This window comes from Podarcis erhardii (genome assembly GCF_964252035.2).
Source record: "Podarcis erhardii genome assembly, chromosome: 11".
Classification (NCBI taxonomy): domain Eukaryota; kingdom Metazoa; phylum Chordata; class Lepidosauria; order Squamata; family Lacertidae; genus Podarcis; species Podarcis erhardii.
The window spans coordinates 19,551,324-19,572,520 of NC_138501.1; the positions used below are offsets into that span (position 1 = coordinate 19,551,324).

At 43.4% G+C, this 21,197-nt stretch overlaps 1 protein-coding gene across 2 annotated transcripts in view; it reads right to left on the reverse strand.

The window, feature by feature from the left end:
- The window catches only part of YTHDC2 (YTH N6-methyladenosine RNA binding protein C2), a 34,444-nt gene extending 18,647 nt beyond the window's left edge, over window positions 1-15,797 (reverse strand). For both annotated transcript variants that reach the window (XM_081880311.1, XM_081880310.1), the window contains exons 1-13: window positions 15,479-15,797; window positions 12,790-12,880; window positions 11,726-11,922; window positions 10,191-10,390; window positions 9,101-9,267; window positions 7,695-7,797; window positions 5,695-5,851; window positions 4,867-4,974; window positions 4,558-4,703; window positions 3,678-3,813; window positions 2,772-2,898; window positions 1,011-1,076; window positions 423-601 (exon numbers count right to left, since the gene is read on the reverse strand). In XM_081880311.1, coding sequence (XP_081736437.1) covers window positions 423-601; window positions 1,011-1,076; window positions 2,772-2,898; window positions 3,678-3,813; window positions 4,558-4,703; window positions 4,867-4,974; window positions 5,695-5,851; window positions 7,695-7,797; window positions 9,101-9,267; window positions 10,191-10,390; window positions 11,726-11,922; window positions 12,790-12,880; window positions 15,479-15,686 — 1,885 coding nt within the window. In that variant the 5' untranslated portion in view covers window positions 15,687-15,797. The remainder of the gene's footprint in view (window positions 1-422; window positions 602-1,010; window positions 1,077-2,771; window positions 2,899-3,677; window positions 3,814-4,557; window positions 4,704-4,866; window positions 4,975-5,694; window positions 5,852-7,694; window positions 7,798-9,100; window positions 9,268-10,190; window positions 10,391-11,725; window positions 11,923-12,789; window positions 12,881-15,478) is intronic.
- Window positions 15,798-21,197: the final 5,400 nt, after the last annotated feature.

Below are 21,197 nucleotides of genomic sequence, written 5' to 3' on the forward strand. Positions count from 1 at the left end.
GCCCCTTCCAATTCTACAATTCTATGATTCTAAGCCTAGACAGGGATGGGCTACATATGGTCAAAGGGCAAGTTTGGGGCTTGTGCCCACTAATGTAGAATGTGTTAGTGTAATGCAAAACCTGCCCATCTCCATTCATACACATGGGGGCCCTGTTTATAAGAACCATCCATAGGAAAAGAGGAGTAGGGCATAATCATAGTCAAATGCATTTGCAAAATAAGAGCAGTCTTGCTGATCAGACAACAAAAGTCAATTTATTGCAGTACTCTACTTCTAACAAGCTCACATGTGGAATACGACAGCCTTTGGCTTCCAACAAATGTTTTCTGTGCATAGTAGTCTATGTGCCAGAGTACAGATTAAAGCATGTGCGTATAAAAGATTGTTAAAATGAATATTAGCACTACACCTGCATTTACCTGCATCACAGCTGTGACAGATGTTGTATAGCAGGTGCATGATCAGGTCGAGATCTACTTTTTCATCATCAAAGCTGTGATGATAAGCCTTTAGGAGTTCTCTGTCTTCTGCACTGAGTTCACTAGCATTTGCATGGACCAAAGAACTTTCATCGAGATTACCCGACTCTAGTGAGGCACTAAAATACAAGCACCAAAAAATACACATGTCAAACAATTGGCAATACTTGCAGAACATGGAAGCAGATTTTTAAAATATCATTCCTGAAGCTGTTGGTTCCTTGATCTACTTCCACTATTATCTGAAAACCACAAAGGAGTCTTCCCACAAACCCAGGGGCCTTTGAATCAGCTGGCCAGATCCAGTTCCCTATCCATGCTTTAGAAAGTACAGGCAGTTCTCTGCAAGCACAATGGGATAGCTTAGTCGGTAGCGCATGGGACTCATAATCTCAGCAATGTGGGTTCAAGCCCCACGTTGGGCAAAAGATTCCTGCATTGCAGGGGACTGAACTAGATGACCCTTGTGGTCACTTCCAACTTTACAGTTCTATGATTCTATGATTCCAGAGTTAATAAACACATTACCAATAGGACTCCAACAGATCAACCACTTCTGTCTGTCCAAAGTGCTTAGCCCAGTCTAAAGCTGTCCTGTAATAATTATAAAAAAATAAAACAAGCTTAAGTACAAAAATGTAACCTATGAACAAAGAACATTTTCAATCATTGTTAGTTACATTCAGGAAGGCTTTTTTAATCTTATTTTGTTAGCCTGCATATGACTAGAGGCAAGAATCCCACTGGATACTTACAAAAAACCTTTGCCTAGGACTTTAATACATTTTTTCCAGTACTAAAAAAAAAGTCAAAAATTGAAGTAGAGCCAAGAGGACGGGACTTGATCAAAAGCTCTATTTCTTTTAAAAACCAAGGAGCTCTAATTGATATGTGGAGATATAATTAAGACTTTTTTAATTATATAGATTTACTAAGATAATGTTTGGGAAGTGCTTCCAGCTACTAGGAAAAGTGCTAAATGACTACTATTATTTATTGAAGTCATCGGAAGATTCTTCCGCCTCAATTTACTGTGCAGAGAAATATACCCAATTCTAAACTTCAGCTATGTCTACATTGCACATAATTTCTCCCCAATTCTCCTTGAAGCATGGAGAAGGAGATTCTTGCAAACAATTTTTGCTTACAGCCGAGTGTCAAATTAAATTGGAACAAAGACCAAAACAGAACTTAAATTAGAGGTCAGAGAGCATAGGCCAAATTCATGCACTGCTTCCTCAAAGACAGGGTGGTAGCCTGTGTGCATGAGCCCTGTTTTAACATGACATCTACCATGTGGATACTGAAGGCATGGTGGGGGGGGGGGAGGTAGGTACATACTCAGTCCTCCACCCTCATTAGAGGCATGTCTGAATAGGGTTCCACTAATTGGAAAAAGCAGAACTAATACAAACTTAGAGTAACAAGATTCTAAGCAACTTGTATTTATTAGTTGAACTCATAGCACTATAAACTACCAAACCCAACCAAATGAATTGTAGAAATAAAAAAAAATCTTCATATGGGAGACTTTTAAACTTTTGGACAAAAATCATGTGGCACATTACATCAAGGCTGAGCAAACCTGCAGCTCTCAGGCAAACCCTCAGCCTACTTCCATGCAAGTGGCAAGGAGGGGGGAAATGGAGGAGCAGGCAGAAAGAGAATGTAGGGAGGGAAAAGGAGGGGGGAAAGGGATGTTCTTCCCACTGTCTGCTCTGGCCCCACTCACTGATGCCACCAGTTATGTCCACTACTGCCATGGGGGCACCACAGATTACCCTGTGGGAAGGCAGCAGTAAACAGTAAAAGTATCCCACTCATTATAGAGTTGAGTTTGTTGAGGTTTTGCTCTTCAGGGGTGGGGAAGTTGCAGACTAGTAGACAGGAGCTAGTTGCTTTAGTAATGCAACAGACTGTGATGGTCTTGTCTTATAGGGCAGAAGGACAATTCTATAATCTCCCACTTCCCACTATATTAGCTATAAATTGTTGAAATTTCTTCTATCTACTTCAGCATAATCACACAAATATTTAAGCAAACACTGAAATCTATTACAACAGACTGGATCTCTGACAATTAGGTCTGCCAGATCTCAGGAAATACAGGGTATAGCACCAGCAATGTGGAGTAGATAGCGTGGGAACTAAAAAAATAATCTTGTTGCAGTTTAAAAAACAGCTTATAATTTACCCTCAACATTTCCAATAAAACACGATTTCTCTCTACATACACACGCACATACACAAAGAAATGAATGGGGGAAAGTTGCAATGAGATTGTTTTACCAGCCATTGGATGATTTGATGTGAATGTTTGCTCCCATACCAATCAGCTGTTCTACTTGACTCAAGAAACCTCTTCCAGAAGCTACCATTAAAGTCGTTGCACTTGTCTCGCTGTGCCTGTAGTCAACTAGGACAAGGAGAAGGGGACAGTTAGTGTTTAACAAATGCTCAACTCTCCAAACTGTTTTGGCAAAATCTTTTCAGAACATTCTGGGTTGGATCCATACCAACTTAGCTGCACTTAGTTCCCACTGAAATCAATGGGAAATCCATTTAAATTATGGCAGATGCACTCCATTGATTTCAACTAACCCAGGGTCCACAACTTTAAAGAGTCGCATGGATTCTTGTTACTTTGGGTTTAAACCTATGTACATTTACCTGGAACTTGCTCCAGAGGAAATATACAGAAGATTAAGCTGTATGTTTAAGGAAAAGGAATTGCTCAGTGGCACAGTATCTGTTTTGCAAGCAGAAGGTTGCGGGTTTGATCACTGACAGTCAGTGTGGACAAACTGAGATGGATGAACCAATGGTCTGATTCAGTACAGGGCAGCTTCCTATGCTTTCGGAAAATACGAATATTGCAGAAACACCAACTGTGGCATTCCACTTGCACAATGACCTTCCATTTTTGCAATGAAATTTGCCATTCTCCCCGCCCGCCCCCCACAGCCACCCTGCCCCCTGCTGCAGAGGGCTGGATCTTGCCTATAGTGATTGCTCATTAGTCCCAGTCCACTTATTCAAAAATAATTTTAAAGAGTTCCAGAAAACGTCTAACTCCAAGAAAACACATATTATTTTTAAAAGGTTATGGACCGGATTATTATTTTTTAGGGCAAATAAGGTATTTATGGCTTAGGCGCACAGTTCAGCAAGGGAAAGTTAAGAATGCAAACTTACCACTGACATTTTCAGTTAAAATAAGGTGGAACACCTGTGCAAAGGCATCAATGTCTTTGTGTAGCCAAATATCAGAGAGACAAGCATCCATTTCTTTAATTAACCAAGGTTCAAGGCAGTTGACATCTTTTTCAGCCTGAAAATAAGGAAACAACATTACTTTTATCTGAATGCTATCTAAGAGCAACAGAAGATCTCCGGTTGCTATTTTCTCACCCTGAAACTGAAAGAATAAGAGGCTTCAATGTTTCAAAACTTGCACGCTAGGTGCATGCTTCATTGGCCTTTCTTCGACTTTACAGAAAGGATTTCTTCCAGGTTGATTGTCATGAATAATATACATTATGGGAAGTAACACTCTTAAGTTAAAGAAAGACCAAAGACCTAGATCTATATACATAGTGGAGCTTTTTGCTGTCTTAACTTTCTATTCTTAATGGCAGCCCCTCCCTCTCAAGTTTAAAAGTAGCTTTTACTGTGCCAAAGTGAGAGAAAGTCCTCTGCAGAAGGCAAGGCATCCTGAACTCATGCTACTCCCACATTTAAAAACAACACAGAATTACACATAGGTGTTAAAAAGAGAGCAAGAGAGAGCCCCACCATGCACAAATACAAAAATAGGCATAATCACTAACATATACTATATGAAAACAGCAATGAGTCACTTGGATGCCTGACTTTACAGAAATCCTGGAGAGCAGGAAAAGTCAGGGGGACCTCTACGAATGCACATCTGTTGTGTATGCAGAGGAGACTATGCTGACTATGAGCTTCATACACAAATGAATGTTGGTGGAAATTTGAACCTAGATCATACCGTTCTTGTTTCATGACAATTCCTATCAACATTAAATATTAGAATCCTTAAACAAATTCATACCAACTGACTGAACACTGTGTCACCACCATCATCCAGCAGATCATATTCTTCAGCCACATTTGGTATTGCTCTCTGGCGCTGCAATTCTGGCTTGCTGTTGTCTTGCGCAGAATACCATTCAGTCAGAGTTGTCTGTTGTTTTTCCTCTGCAGAACATTTTAAAATGTTTTACACACAAAAAAAGAGTAAAGGTGAAAATGTATATTTACTTACTAGTGTTTCACAGTATATTCGGGGGGGGCGTGTTTGCAATGTTTGCTTTGCTCTAGATACATCTCCCTTCTAACACCTGCATATATAGATACCAACCTCGCTGTTTTTCCTTTTTGTATTTGATCATCTCTTTATTTGTGTAGCCTGTGCTTCTTAGTAGGTCTTCAAGGAACATCTCTTTTACTTCAAATGGTCTTCCTGGTACTGAAGACATGAATATAAATAATCAAGTTTATGCTAAATCATCAATATCATACTTAAACCTGCAGCTTACAGGTTTCAAACTGCTAAATCTCTTTCTCTCTATACAGTGGTACCTCCGGTAGCGGACAGGATCCGTTCCAGAGCTACGGTCAGATCCCAAGGTTTCCGCAACCAGAGGGACTACTTCTGCACGCGTGCGGCAGTATAATACTTCTGTGCATGCGCATGCGGCAAAAACCCGGAAATATACTTCCAGGTTTGCCACTTACGTATCCCGAAGTTTATGTAACCAGAGGGATACATAGGCGGAGGTACGACTGTATATAGATATACATATGCCATGTAAAAATAGTAAATATGTACCAAAAAAAGCAGTTCAAGACTTATAGAAATGCAGCTTTAATATTTGCATATTGGATTAAGGAAACTGTATACTAATTGTTACAAGCTTTCTCAGCCAGAAGAATAGGTCTCTGCCATGGATGTCCATTTTGTATTGTTTTAAAAGATATCTTTAAAAGATGACTTTTACCTGTTTTTTGTTGCATTTTGCATGTTGCCTTGAGACATGTATGTGAAAGGCAGCAGTAGCAGTAGTAATAGTAACAAAAATAGTAATACATTGATTTGATTCCAAGGTTTGACATGTACTACACCAAGCTAAGGAAAATGCATTCAACTTAATTTAGTAGACTGATTCCTACTAGCATTTGAACTTACTATATATCACTGGACAGCCTACAAAATATCTGAGAAAGAGGTTCACATCCAGGGCAGCACTAGAAAGTATGAGTTTCAACGATGAGTGTTTTTGTAGTGTATCTCTTAACTTCGTTAACAAGAAGTCGCTGAACCGATCTCTCTCATGGACTTCATCCTACAATATAAACAAGAAAGAGAGCCCTCTTTAGAACAGAGTTTAAGTTTACCACAGTATACTACATAACTTCTGCATTACAAATTTTGTCATTTGTTGACAATAGTTTTATATTTTTGCAAATAAACCTGCTAGGCATTTATTGCGATCTATGTAGAATTAACACAGCATTCATCCAGAAGCAGTAATCTTTCTCATATTAGCAGAAGTGCTAAAGTAAGCTGATTTGACTACCATTTTACTAGGTTAAATTTATTCAGCGGGTTAGGTATCATGTTCTATCCAACTCCTACTCAGCCATTCTTGGAGACATGCCACCCTATTCTCTTATGCCCCTCATGCTTTCTCTTGTGAGCATGTTCTTTGCTTCAAGGTTTCACCATGTCAGTCTAGCAGCACCATCAGTCTAGCAGCACATCTGATATTGTGGGTGTCAGGGGCTCAGGAGCAGAGGCACAGGGAAGAGAGGAAACGGAGAGCGAAGGGGAAGAATCTGAGGGCAGCGTAGGGGAGTATGACAGTGACCCGAGAGATTCCATGAGCTTCTCCAGCGATTCAGAAGATTCCCAGAGGGGGGCGCCGATGGCCAGGGCAAGGGAGGTCCCGGGGGGGGGGGACACCAGAAGCAAGGGGCCAGCGGGGACTCCCAAAGCAGCAGCGGGAGATCAGGACCAGTTTCCCCACCAGAGCGGAGTGGGGGGGGAAGAGTCCCATGCATCAGGGCCAGCATCTCCTCCAGTAGGGAGAGAAGATGAGTCAGGGCTGGCCACGCCTCTATCGCAGAGTGAGGGAACGGAGGAGAAGTCAGGTCCAGCTAGCTCCCCCGAAGGGGGAAGCAGTGACAGGAGCAGTGTAACGGTCAGGAGAAAGGTTGCCGGCTGGGCGCGCACGCCAAGTTCAAATGTACAGGCGCGCGGGACAGCAGAGGACCCGGATTGGGAGCCAGGTCCTAAAGCCCGCCGGAGGCTGGGGGAAGACTCAGGGGACTCAGCGTCAGAAGAGTCTAGAAAGGGCAAGACCCCAGCGGACAGGCGGACCCAGAGGAGGAAAGAGCAAAGGAAGAGGTGGAGCAAGGCTAGAGTCTTAAACTGGTGTCTGGGGGGAGGAGATTCAGACGGAGCTTCGGCGGTCTAGAGTTGAGACGTAGAGCTGCGCGCCATGACCTTGAAATCGAAACTGAACTTCAATAAAGACTTTTGTATATAACAACGAACTGGCGTTGGTCCTTTGTGAGCTGGGACCTCGGGCAGCCCTGACAGTGGGCTATATGTTAACACCTGTGTACTCTTATAGTTCATTGGTGCATACATTATTCCACAGTTCTCTGTGGTGACAAGTTTACACCATAGCAGACATGTCAGTTAAGCTCTCCTTTAGTTTTTAATCAGCCATTCACTGTCCACTAAAGACAACTTTATTGAATAAAAACTGGGCCTATTTTATATTATTATTATTATTATTATTATTATTATTATTATTATGTTAAATTTCTATACTGTATCCTGAGCCATTTAAGGCTTTAGTATTCTGTTGACTAAGGTAGACACAACTCAAGTTCAGAATTGTAGTTATCAAGATTTATGTGCCTACCATAAGCTATTTGTAGCCTCTTGGTTATCTGAATAAACACATCTGACAGCAAGTGGCTCAAAGTCATGCATTCAACTACAAGTTCCTTCGTATGTCAGCCAACTCCAAAACTATAAAGTTGATCATGCTGCTCCTTGTGTCAATTTATGCATAAAGTTTAATAAAGAACTAACAAGAAGAACTTTACGTCAAGTTTCACAACTTCAAAAATTTGGCATTGTTATTTTCGTGAGAAATAATTAGTCAACCTTACCACAATGACATGTGTTACAGTTGACAGTGCACTATCTCCTGCCATTAATGTACGAAGTAATACACCATTAGTGCAAAACGTTAAAAGTGTCTTTGGAGAGACCCTGTTAAAAATACAAAACAGCTTATGAAGAAGTATTTGCACACATCACAGATATGAAGTCATTGCAAATATATCACAAATTTATCACATCCAGCCCTGCATAAGATTGTTGACTATGCATAAATACTATCTGACCTACTTTTAGAGATACAAGATTACAAATAACCGCTTGCCTGAGAGACAACAGTCCTTCTTCCTCTCTTCAGGACAAAACCATGTTTTATATAGTAGTATATTCAGAAAGGGAGCAAAAACACTCACTGTCTGTCTGTCTGATACATGCACCCTTGTCTCCGCTGTCAGAATGCATGGAACAGATCAACATACTGACTTCTGAAAACCGCTCATGAGAGTGTCTTTTTTCGAGCCTTCCACCTATGGCCTTTTACAATGCTTGATATATTCTGAGCTGGAGAGCTCTTTTGCTTCCATTTCTTAGGTTCCACAGTGCAGCCCTGTTTAATAGTGTCATGGAAGCGTTATGCAATACACATTTAAATTTTTTATTAAAAATGTGTAACCCCACTCCTTCAACTTCACAAGTTTCAGCATGGCTTTCAATTAAAACAATCAAGAATAGAAAAAGAGGGAAATGTTACTAAAACAGCAGAGCAAAGGGGGGAACCTAAAAGACCTTGACAAAGAGGTCTTCACCCAATGCAGATAAAAAATTACACCAGGCAAGTGTTCCTGTGGTGAGCAATTGATAAATGGGGCACTGTACTGGGGGCGTGGGGCCCACTTCAACTTGAAAGGCAGAGACTCAGCAGATGGCTTTGACTTTTGAGGAGGTTCATAAAGGAATTGCAGGTACCATCAGAGGTGAGCTGTGCAAAACAGCATAGCAGCCACATTTGGAACCCCTCATGGCTACCTGCCTTACCTCTGAAAGGAGAGCCCCAAAGGCTAAAAGAATAGGGGGAGAAAGTAATTACAGTACCCTGTTAAATTTTTATTAGCAAGTACAGTCGTATTTCAGCTCCCGAACGCTTTGGGAGTCGAATGTTCCAGCTCCCAAATGATCAAAAAACCAGAAGTGAATGTTCTGGTTTTCAAACATCCTTCTGGAAGCTGAATGTCCAACAAGGCTTCCGCGGCTTCTGATTGGCTGCAGGAACTTCCTGCAGCCAATCAGAAGCAGCACTTTGGTTTCTGAACATTTCAGAAGTCAAATGGACTTCCGCAATGGATTCTGTTCGACCTTCGAGGTATGACTGTAATACATTTCTGCTCCATTGTCTCACATTTTTCTAAATGTTTCTAAAACACTTTCTATCCAAAACTACAAGCAATATTGGCAGGACCTGCTTTCCAGTCGGATTTGATAGCCAATCGTCTGCCCAATCTTCTCTCTTCTCTCAGCAGCAACCCTTTCAGCCACAGCAATTGCTGCTAAACGTCTTGGCTGAGTGCAAAATATGCGACATGGTATTCCGTTTTTGTAGCAGTCATCAAGTAGAAACTGGGGAATCTGAACACAGAGATTTTAGATTAGCGTTGAAAAAGTTGTAATCTGCACCCTCCTCACAAGAGGCCCAGTTCACACATAATACTGAGCCAATCTGTGCAGGCTACTGGAGAAGATGTTCTTTATGCTGCTATGTCATGCCAATCAAAGCCAAAGGCTGACTCAGTATCTTGTACAAACTAGGACTTTTGGTTACAGCCCCCAGTGGGTGAAGAGAGAACTTAACCACAAGCACCTTTTCAGACAACATACTAGGCCAAACCTTGGACCAGGCAAGAGCGAAACAGCTCAAGCTCTTCTCTGGAAACCCACACGCTCAAGCAGTCCTGCTAAGCAATATTTTAACTTAGGATGACATGTGAACCAGGACATAATCTATTATGACCAACTGAGAATGCGGTCCAGCCAAACCCACTCCAAGTGTCCTGAGTAGATATTACTTTTCTTCAAAAAGATGCTTCAATAGAAAAATGCATAAGAAATCAAAGTTGTAGAAACTTTCTAAGAGACTAGGGCTCCGCGGGAACTGACATCTTTGCGCAGGGTCTGCAAGACAGAGCTGTTCCGCCGGGCCTTTGGTTTGAACTCACTCTGATCCTTATGTTTCCCTCCCCTTATGGTTTTGATCTACGGGCTACTATTAAAATGAGGCTGCATATTAAATTGTATTTTAACCCGTACTTTCCCAGCCCTGTTATGTTTTTATTGTAATTTTACTGGGGTTAGCCACCCTCAGCCCAGCTCTGGCCGGAGTATAAATAAAAAATTATTATTATTATACGTAACCAGAAAAAAATAAGTCATCAAAATGAAAGTGTATTTCCATTAGTAGACAAAACTAAATACTTGAGATTTAAACTATTTTGGAATTTGTAAATAAGCAATTCAAAAGATCTTTCCATTTCAAATTCTGCTAGAATACATACCTGAGTGGTTTTTCCTGATCCAGTTTCCCCCACAATCAAAATAACTTTATTTTCTTTAATAATTCTAACAATTTCATCCTGCTTTTCATAAACTGGTAGAGACTGCCGAAACGAATCAAATTCAGATTCTCCCCGTTTCACTGGGATTTGAGGGATGCCATTGTTAAGTCGCCCACTTGTTTTGCTCATTTCTCTGTTCTCTAAGAAAAGACAAAAGTGATGACTGCACCAAACTTGCTATTAATCTAAACAGATGCACGCCCTGTCTTTTAAGTATGTAAAATTGAATGCTTCCTAGCAAACTAATCAAGATTACATTTTTTTCCCCAGGGGAGGGGGAAGTAAACAACCGGGCTAACAGCACATAATTATATCACTACACAGGGGGTTGGGGAGTGCTCAGTGCTAAGCACAAACAAGGCTTTTATCTTTAGAAATGGTATGCTTCACTTACACATTTAGCTTTGCCCATGTTTACAGCCAAACGTGAGGTTGCCGCTTAGCAGCCGCACAACAATTAGTGCTGCTGTGGGTGTTCAGAACACCTGCAACATAGCATGTCACAAACTTTGGTGAAAGCTGTTAATGACTGTTCTTGCTAGTCTTGTAAAAGGCTATTTCTTCATTGGCCACTGAACCACACAATCTCCCAATCTTTTTGCATGCATAGGGTTTGGTGGGGTTGAAGTGGCTTCAGCACAGCATCCCACAGTGCTCCATACCACAGCAAAACTGTAGATCATACCATTGAGCTTCAGTCTACCGTAAAAAGAAATGCATGTTTTCTAGAGAGAAAATTGTCTTTTTACACGGCTAGGCAAGTAGAAAAATGCTTTGGAAGCATCACAGGAAGAGCCCTGTATTTGTCTCTTAGTTTACATTTTCTCACTGTCCACCCGATATCCATATCTGCTTACAGAATACTTCTGGCTTACAGACAGGAAAGGTAGAATGTTCACCTCAAATTTCTTCCTCAAAATCTGCTTGGTAGGGCTGGGGGACTTGCCAGAAACGGTATGGGAAATAACACAAGAGGCTACCTGGGAATACTGAACTGGCAAAAATGGCCTGTCCTCCCATTAATGGGAGCCTCCGGCTCTATTACAGCACCTTCTGTTAACAGAGGGGGCATAGGGGAACCAAGTCATGGTCTCCTTTGGTTTGATGTGCCACAATTTTTGTGCATTTTAATCTGAAAAGACAGTGCACATTTAGGTGTATCTCATATTATCAGAATGCACAGCTTGCAAGGTGAAGAGCTTTCATTCTCCACCTAGCAGTGCTTTCCAAAAATAAAATGGCAACAAGGTAGTGCTATAAATGCCAAGTCTCTTGTAGCACCATCAAAATGCAATGAACACACCAGCACTTATATGTCAACCGCATTTGCAAAAACATTATGCAGTTGTAATTGTGTCATTATACACACATAAGCCATAGACCTCTAAGAGTTTCCAAGCATAGCTTGGGGTGTGCAATAAATTTTCCCTTCACAATTCACCATTATATTTCTTAACAGAATATACTCAACACACCAGCTTCAACAGCAAAAACATTTCCTCTCTCTGTCTTTGGTAGAAGTTCGGTGCGCTCTTTATTGGTGACAGGAAATCGCTGTACAAGGCTTCTGATAGCATGTTTTGTGTTGGGAATCAAATTACATGTCATTACTGTATGTGCCAACTCTGAGCCATCTTTTTTCTTCACAGTTAGATATCTGCTTGCACCTTTCCTAAAAAACAAAAAAGGAAGAATCATTTCATATTCAGCACCAGGAGTAACCTTTACAAACACAGGTGAATTATAAGACCCACAGTGAAGCAGTTTTCTCAAAACATTAAGATATGCTAGGACTCCCCAAATATGTGAATTAAACTCTAAACACATTGCTTTGCTTTCTGAGTCAGTGTCAGCTACACTGACTCAGAAATATTGTTTCAGATGCTACACGCCATAGATTTTTGATCCTGGATTAAGTACCTATATAAAGACAAAGTATCAATATAGCTTAACATTCGGCATAGTAAACATCTAACTTCAAATCTGATTTGGTTGGGTCTTGTTTTCCAGTAGGTACAGTATGCTTCAAATTTCTTCACTGCCTGACACAATAGTCTCATTAGGGACAATCATATCTCAGTTTAGTAGCCCAATTTATAAGAACCCTAACCCCTCAGAGCAAGACACAGCCTTCCTCAACCTGGTGTGCTCCAAATACTTTGGTATAGCAGTGGCATTATAGCTCCAGCAGCCAATCTCTGCTGCCTTACAAAGCAGGTAGCACGCAGAAGGAAAAGTTACTGCAGCAATGGCTACACAGTCCAAACTTGGGAGCCATATATGGTCACCTGGTCAACTACTTATCACCGGCAATTGGGCAAAGGCCAAATTATAAATCTACCTCAACAGAGTCAACAGATATCTCATCACACCCTGGCAGTACTTGTACACAGAACTGTTTGAAACAACAGAACACAGAGACTCTCAGGAAGAATTCCACCTCAAGACACTACTCAAAACTGAAGAACAAAACTGTGCCAGAAAGATGCATATTTTCCCATTCACATGGGTAAGTATTTTTAGCAAGGTACTTACTTACCCTTTACTTTTAGAAATCAGACCAAGCGATTGACTCAGTCGATGAATGAAGGCTCTTTCAGTACTAGTCAAGGAGGAAGGAAATTCCATTTCTGAAAGAGATAGCATACATGTATGTGCCTACATACAACTATGTCTAAATAGCAGAAATATATCACCCCTGAATAAACAAGCAATGATTATTTAAGGACAATAAACTAAGAACTGCACTCCCTCACTCCATGGAACTCAGTCCCATTGAATTCTATAATAATAATAATAATAATAATAATAATAATAATAATAATAATATAATTTTATTTGTACCCTGCCCTCCCCGACCAGAGTCAGGCTCAGAGTGGTTAACATCATATAAATAATACAATATGCATAAAAACAAGCAATCAATTGATTAAAATGCATCCCAAAATTAATTCAAATAAATTAAAGTTAAAGTTAAACCTGGACAAATGACAATCCTCAGGTTAAAATTGAAAGCGGTTAATACTCGCCACGATCAACTGTTTCCATTGATATTATAAGGACCTGTGAGGAGGCTGGGAAACCTCCTTCATGCTTGTTCTTATAAAAAGAGAAAATGAGTCAGACTGAACCCTGACCAAAGGGCTGGCAGAACAGCTCCATCTTGCAGGCCCTGTGGAAGGTTGTCAAATCTTGCAGGGCCCTGATCTCTTATGAGAGAACGTTCCACCAGGCCGGGGCCATGGCCGAAAAGGGCCTGGCTCTGGTTGAGGACAGTCTAATCTCTCTGGGGCCTGGAATCTTCAGCGTGTTGTTATTTGCAGACCGTAAGGTCCTCCGTGGGACATACCAGGAGAGGCACAAGGTACAAGGGTCCTAGGCCGTATAGGGCTTTAAAGGTTAAAACCAGCACCTTAAACCTGATCCTGTACTCCACCGTGAGCCAGTGCAGCTGGTATAGCACTGGGTGAATGTGATCCCACGGCGAAGACCCCGTAAGGAGTCTCGCCGTGGCATTCTACACCCAGTGGAGTTTCTGGGTCAGTTTCAAGGGCAACCCCATGTAGAGTGAGTTACAATAATCAAGCCTGGAGATGACCATCGCATGGATCACAGTGGCGAGGTCAGCATGAGAGAGGTAAGGGTAATAAGGCTTACTTCAGGGTAGATATGAATAGGATCACACAATGTATTGAATTTGATCAGCAAGAAAGATGAAGAAGGAACAAAGGAGATATTTCACACAAAGCATAGTTTAAAACAATTAGTGTGTGAAAGTTACTACCACAAACTATGGTAATTGCTACAGCTATTAGCTGCTGTTCCGGTATGTCCAAAGGTAGAGGACAAACTATGAGCTAGCCATCACTTTCCTAGTGATCTTTCTACAGTATAAAGCTTGCTGCTTCTGGAAACATAGTGTAGCAACTTAGTTTGATCCAGCATGACCATTTTTTATGCTCCATTCATTGGGTTTTGCTATATAAGTGCATGAAAAAGAAAATATGCATGCCGTATTATTATTTTATTTATAGTCTGTTTTTCCCCCTGACAGGGTTCAAGTCAGATTACAGATAAAAACGGTATATGCCATACTTAAATATGGGAAGGGCCTCTTCTACATAAGTGATACAACTCCTGCATTGCATGCCCATGATCCCCGGTTCAATTCCCATCATCTCCAATGAAAGGATCTCAAACAGCAGCACTGAACTAAAGAGGCCAATGGGGTAAACTGCACCCTATAGTAGACAATGGGGACCTGTAGTTCGGCATCAACCCAATCCAGTATGACCAGTTGGTCAGGGACGATGAATTGAACTCCAGCAACATCGGGGGGGGGGGGGAGGGCCATATATGAGCTGAAGATGGGTGCCAGACTGGAAAAGGACAAAGATTAGTTCCCTAGGCCACAGAGTTGCTGCCAGCCAATAAGACAGCACTGAAAACGAGGGAACAGTGATCCGACCCGTGGCAAGACAGCTCGCTATGGATGCATATAGCCACGCCACCACATCTGTAGCAGAGGTGCCAACTTGAATAAAATAGGGGGTGGCACATAAGCCATATCCCACATAATCACATAATATGGTGCACGTCATAGCAATGCCCATCAACTTTTTTGGGGGGACGGCCCCCTCCAATATTTCATTTTGGGGGGCCAAGACCCCATAGCCTCTAGGAGTTGGCAGGTACATACAAAAGCAAGATCAAGACTAATACAGTGGTACCTCGGGTTAAGTACTTAATTCGTTCTGGGGGTCCGTTCTTAACTTGAAACTATTCTTAACCTGAAGCACCACTTTAGCTAATGGGGCCTCCTGCTGCTGCCACGCTGCCGGAGCACGATTTCTGAAGCAAAGTTCTTAACCCGAGGTACTATTTCTGGGTTAGCGGCATCCGTAACCTGAAGCGTATGTAACCTGAAGTGTATGTAACCCGAGGTACCACTGTATGCCTCCACCAAGGATGCAGCAGAGCTAGTGCTGGCAGGTGATGCTCAGCACAGGGCTCCAAAAAAATAATAATAATTCGGTTTTAATAGGCTTACTGAAAAGCAACCCTGTTCTGGACTACAACTGGTTGCCTGGACTCCTTCGGCGCCCTGATGGACTAACTAGGCGCTGACCCGCGAAGACCCACCATAACAAAGCCGCCTCTTTCGACTGGGGCCGCTTTCAGGTCCACCCCCTCCTCCGCCCTCGGGGGAAGCGAAGGGGAAGCGTTACCTCGCTGGTCCCCATAGCGGAACCTCTCCAGGGCGATGTTCACGGCGATTTTCACCTCCTCGTCGATGCGAATGTCCTTCAGCCCTTTGGAGCGGCCGCTGCCGGAGCAGGACGACGAGGCGGCGGCGGCGGCGGTGGACGGGCCCGCGCTGGGAGCGCCGCCGGCCCCTCCGGGGGGCCGCGGGGAGACGCTGCTCGGGCGCGACATCCCCCGAAAGCTGAGGAGGAGCTCGGGCTCAGAGGCACCGCTAGAGGGGGCCGGGTTAGGCCGGAGGCGCCCCGTACGCGAGAGGGAAAGCGGAAGGAGGACGCGCCTCCTCGGAGGGGCGGGGGGCGGGGCGAAGCGAGGGGCAGGGCCTGAGGCGGGCCGCGATGACGTCAAGGGCTCCTGGGCGGGGAAAGGAGGCGGCGAAAGGGCGAGCGGGCGGGCGCGCCCAAACGCAAGTTGCGCGTCTGGGTGATTGGGACGCCGAGCCTAGATTTCAGTTTATCGTAGGAGGCAATAATGTTAGGTCAACCCGGGCGGCTTGATTTCTCTTTATACGCCTTGCAGCCGTCCTGAATACACCAACATTCCTAGCTGGGGGAACGTATTGAGGGGGTGGGGGGAGAGCAGCAAGATACTCTTCGGCCTCTAGTGCAGTGAGGGTCTCTAGTCCAACCCCCGGAAATGCAGGAATCTTTTGCCCAACGTGGCGCTCAAAACCACAACCCTGAGATTAAGAGTCTCATGCTCTACCAACTGAGCTATATGATCAAAATCAGAGCTCTTCTCCTGCACGTGTTCTTTAATTACATCCAGAAAGGGCCTCCAGTAATCTCCCGATTGCAATATATTTTCAGAGCACCTGCTTCTTGACAGTGATCACATCCACACCATATCTTTAAAGCAGTGTGCCGTGGCACCCTAGGGTGCCATGAAGGATGGTCTGAGTGCCGCAGGCAACACTGGCCTCTGTCCCTCTTTCCTTCCCTCCCTCCCCTGATGCCCTCTTGGACCTCTACCTCCCAAAGGCTTGCATGGCTGTTTGTTGCAGCAGCCCTGCCTACAATGTGCTCCCCAGGCGAATGGTGCCTCTGGGGCTGGCCTAGGGGTGCTGGCTGCCAGGAGCTGAGGTGGCCTTGCAGTAAGCAAGCAAGTAGGCAAGGGAGCCTAGTCGGCCACTCCACCAGCCCTTGCTGTTTGGAATGGACATACAAGTGGGAGACAGGACAGGCAGGCAGGCAGGCTCTGTGCTGGGCTTTCTTGTGTTTGCTGTGTGCAAGGCCTTCCTGGGAACTGCATGCCTTTCCGCCATGCCGGGCTGTTGCGGCCTCCCGAAGTAAGGTGCTAGCTAGCCTCATGTTCAGCTCTGGCCAGACTCCATTGGGCCACTAAGGCTGGGAGCATCCCCTTCCCATGCCCTTGTGGCTCAGTGTGAGGAGGCACCTCTCTTTGGGGCAGGTGGGGGGCAGCTCAGAGACCAGGGGGGCAGCTGCTGCTGCCCAGAGGACTCTCAAGGAGAGGGGAGAGGAGAGGAGACTGAGGGAACACTGCACAAGGGAAGGTGTTTGAAAAAGGGTGAGAGGCTGCCAGCTTTGCAGCCCCACAGGGGTGCCTCGGAAAGAATGTAGTTGGTCAAAGGAGCCGTGGACTCAAAAAGGTTGAAAACCTCTGGTCTAGCAATTATTGAATGAAATGTCTCAACAACAGTTGTTAAATTGCTTTCTTTTGACCCCGAGCACTCAGAAAAAATCTGTCAAAATCTTTCTACAATTTCTAATTTTAGTTAAGTTTTTTTTATTTACAGTGGTACCTTGGGTTACATACGCTTCAGGTTACAGACTCCGCTGATCCAGAAATAGTACCTCGGGTTAAGAAATTTGCTTCAGGATGAGAACAGAAATCGTGCTCTGGCGGCGCAGCGGCCGTGGGAGGCCCCATTAGCTAAAGTGGTGCTTCAGGTTAAGAACAGTTTCAGGTTAAGAACGGACCTCCGGAACGAATTAAGTACTTAACCCGAGGTACCACTGTATTTACTTAACTAAATCTATTTACCATTCTTTTTTTACACACACAGCCCGATCCCATCTGCGGCTGTTTGGAATTGGCCCCCTGTGCGCGCAGTGTGAGATTTTCCCCTGTTGAAATTAAAGCGTCAGAACTAAACTACAGCTCCTGCCTGCAGGTAACCAATAGGACATATGAAAATGTGTGTTCTCTGCTGGGAGCAATACTGCTGTCACATGCAACAGAACCACCTCTGGTTCTGTGAGCGCTACACAAGGGATTTGAGGCTCTCTCCTTTTGGCTGTATAGTGAACATTTGCCACAGTCTAGCAACTGTGGGGCCGAATCAGCACTGTACATTCAAAACACTCTTAAACCGTCACAGTTTAACTCCCCAAATTCCTGGGATCTGAAATTTAAAGGGGAGCCAATTCTGAGGGGCTCCCCAAATGGTGTGTGTGCACTGCACCACATGATCAATTATGAGAGGTGGGGCATACATGCCCCCCCCTCATTTTATTTAAGTTGGCACCCTGAAGGGGTGCCGAAACTTGTTAAGAGACGCCTGTTTCCCTCACAAAGCTACTGTTTCCAGAATGGTTTTAACAGTCAGACCCTCCTCACAGGGAATTGTAGCTCTGTGAGGGAAATAGGTGTCTCTTAACAATTCCCCACCCACCACAATGGCCTTTTATTGTGAGCAGAAGTGAGAGTCACACATGAGTCTTTGTGGCTCATCATAGTTCTCACACTGAACCTTGGTCTTCTAAACATCTGCAACTACCCTAGCTTTCCCTGAGCCTCTTTCTTCTTCTTTCATTTGTTCCCCATCCCAGTAATAATTGCCTTTTCCCATGCAGCCACCATGTCCTTTTGTGATATCACAGGTAGTCAAAAGCAACAGCGGGGTTGCATCAGCACACACCCCCCCCCAGTTTTGAGTGAATCGGACAGCATCAGGTTTTTTGGTGATCCTGTGACCCCGTGGTTTAGGGTGCTGAGTACTCCGTTTTGGGGTCCGATGCAGAATGTGTTGTTTTGGTCACGAAAGGCTACTGCAGGACTTTTGCCAATGTTTTGGCGCCATTTTGGAAAATCGGACATTGGGTTTTGGTGACCCCCCTGGGTTTGAATGTCAATTACTCTGTTTGTGTGTGGGGTGCTGCAAAACGTGGGCCTTTCACTGTGAAACACCACAAATCGATTGCAAAACTTTGGCACCAGTTTCAAGGGGATCCCAGGTTTTGTGGTTTGTAGTTAATGAAGTCAAAATACATTAACAACATTTCTTGGCACCTACTTTCTTCTTTAAATCTATGCCACTTATCTCTTAGGAAATTTCACTTGTATGGAATAAAGTATGATGAGAGAAACAAACATACTGTTAACTATAGGCATCTCACGGCCAATGCTCATTAATAACAGAAGTTTCCTTTGCACTGTGTCTTGAAAGGCTTTATAGATAAACCACCTAGTGCCAGAGCAGTTATGAAACCTATAAACATGTTACCTATAAACTCCAGCTCAATAAAAAATGAATCCATGTCTGTAACCGAAGCTTTGAAAGATGTTAAAAAGTCTTTGATCTTCTTTTTTTGCAATTTGGAAACATGAAGCCATTTTTCATGTGCTCACATGCTGTGTTCATTGTATCATCTCTTTTCATCTATCTTCTCCTTTGATTGAAACAGACCAAGAGGACAATCCTATGTCTACTCTGAAGTAAGCTGTTGAATTCAATGGGGCTTATACACCGGAAAAAGAGGTTTTTAGGATTCATCCTTAACTTTCTGTATGCTTTTGGATGCCACACTATAAAGTATTTTTACTTTTTATAATAAAATACTGAAACTAGGGGTCCAAGTTTAAAGCATATGTTATAAATCGCCTATTAACCCCTTTTCTTGGTGTCACTACTGAGGACCAATTTTGTCTGCAGGCAACTCAGGAATACCCTTTGTAAATCTTGTTTTCCTCAGGTAAATATTACTTACACATAGGAAATATTGTACAACCACATGTAGATCATTGCCTGTCACAACTGCACACAGGCTGGGAAGTAGCTACTAGTCACGACTTCACAAAAACACATCACAGTAAAATGCACACAAACGTAGTTGTCACATGTGAATCTACATGAAGGCTACAGTTTCTTTTTTGCCTCCACAGCAGACCTCTTTGCCCATGGATGAACCTCCCTCACTATCCACAGAGTGAGAGGTTTAACCCTGTTTAATTTGTATTTTTTCACTTATCTCATCCATCCCCAAATCTGTTTTCTTCCCACAGGAGAAAACACAGGAATGGCTTTCTTTTCTCCCAGGTGAAAAAGCAGCTGGGATAGTGGAGGGGAAATGGCAGGTTTGAAAAGCAGCCTCTTCCCCCACTGTTCCTCTCCTTAAACTGAAAACCCTATAAGACTCCTTGTGAGCATCTTGTTTATACTTCTCCTTTATGCCTACAAAGCAATAGTGCTTAGGACAGTGTGACAGCCAGTACTTTAAGGAACTGGTTTCACCACTTTTACTTCCCCGTTCCATTTTTATAACATCCTGATTTTTACTGTGCAGACAAATTATGACAATATAAATGTTGGGATGAAGCAGGTTTCAAAACACTTAGTAGAGACGAAAGTTGCTTACTTTTATCCAGCACACAAATCTAATAGAAACTTACAGGAGTCTCCCATAACTGGTTCTAGTTCCATCAGATCAGTGGCGTAGCGTGGGGGGTGCAGGGGGGGCCGGCCGCACCGGGCGCAACATCTGGGGGTTAGGGTTAGGGGGCGCAAATCCACGGGTTAGGGGGCGCAAATCCATGGGTTAGGTGGTGCAAATTACTTGCCTTGCCCCGGGTGCTGACAACCCACGCTACGCCACTGCATCAGATCCATCATTGCAAGCGACATGGATATGAACATCCTTTGAGAATCTGCTTGTGGTTTAATGTCTGAAATGCTGTGGATACAAGACTTGAATACTGCCATTGATCAGACCAAGAGGAGTGCTGATTGGGACAAGATGCCATGTTCCTCAAACTAAGCCTGATTGAAAGAGAAGGCTTATGATAATACAAAGGTGGTAACTATCTCTCTACACTCTAATAAGACAACTAAACACCATTGGTCCAAAATGTAGGAGAGATGTAGGGACATATTTCCATATGTGGTGGCCTAGTCCCATCATTTGGGCTTTCTGAGACTGTGCCTTCCAAAAAGTTAGCCTCATTATTTCTCAATTTCTTTGCATGCTGTGGGGGAGGATGTCATACACAAGGAACTTCTCAGATTCCTATTTGCAGCAGCATGTTTAACTGCTGCAAGATGTAGGAAGGTGATGGATAATGTTAACATTATGGGATATTGGTACCAACAAATGTGGAATATTGCCTTAACTAAGAAATTTCCAAAGCAAATACAAGAAGGCAATTTCCATATGATGTGCCTTATACCACTTTGGGATTTTCCCAAAGCATCCTGCGACCTATTGTTTGTTAAGGGTTTGTAAGTTCCCAAAATTTAGGGGAAGCCAAAGCTGTTAAATTGATACAAGAATGCTTTAAATCAGAGGTTTTCAACCTTTTCCAGTCCACAGCTCCCTTGGCCAACTACATTCTTTCTAAGGCACTCCCCCATCCCACCCTGCTGTCCAAAAGAGAAGTGTCTCTTCACACTGACCCACAAGGAAGAGGATGCCCCCAGCCTTAGTGGCCTATAGGAGACTGACCAGA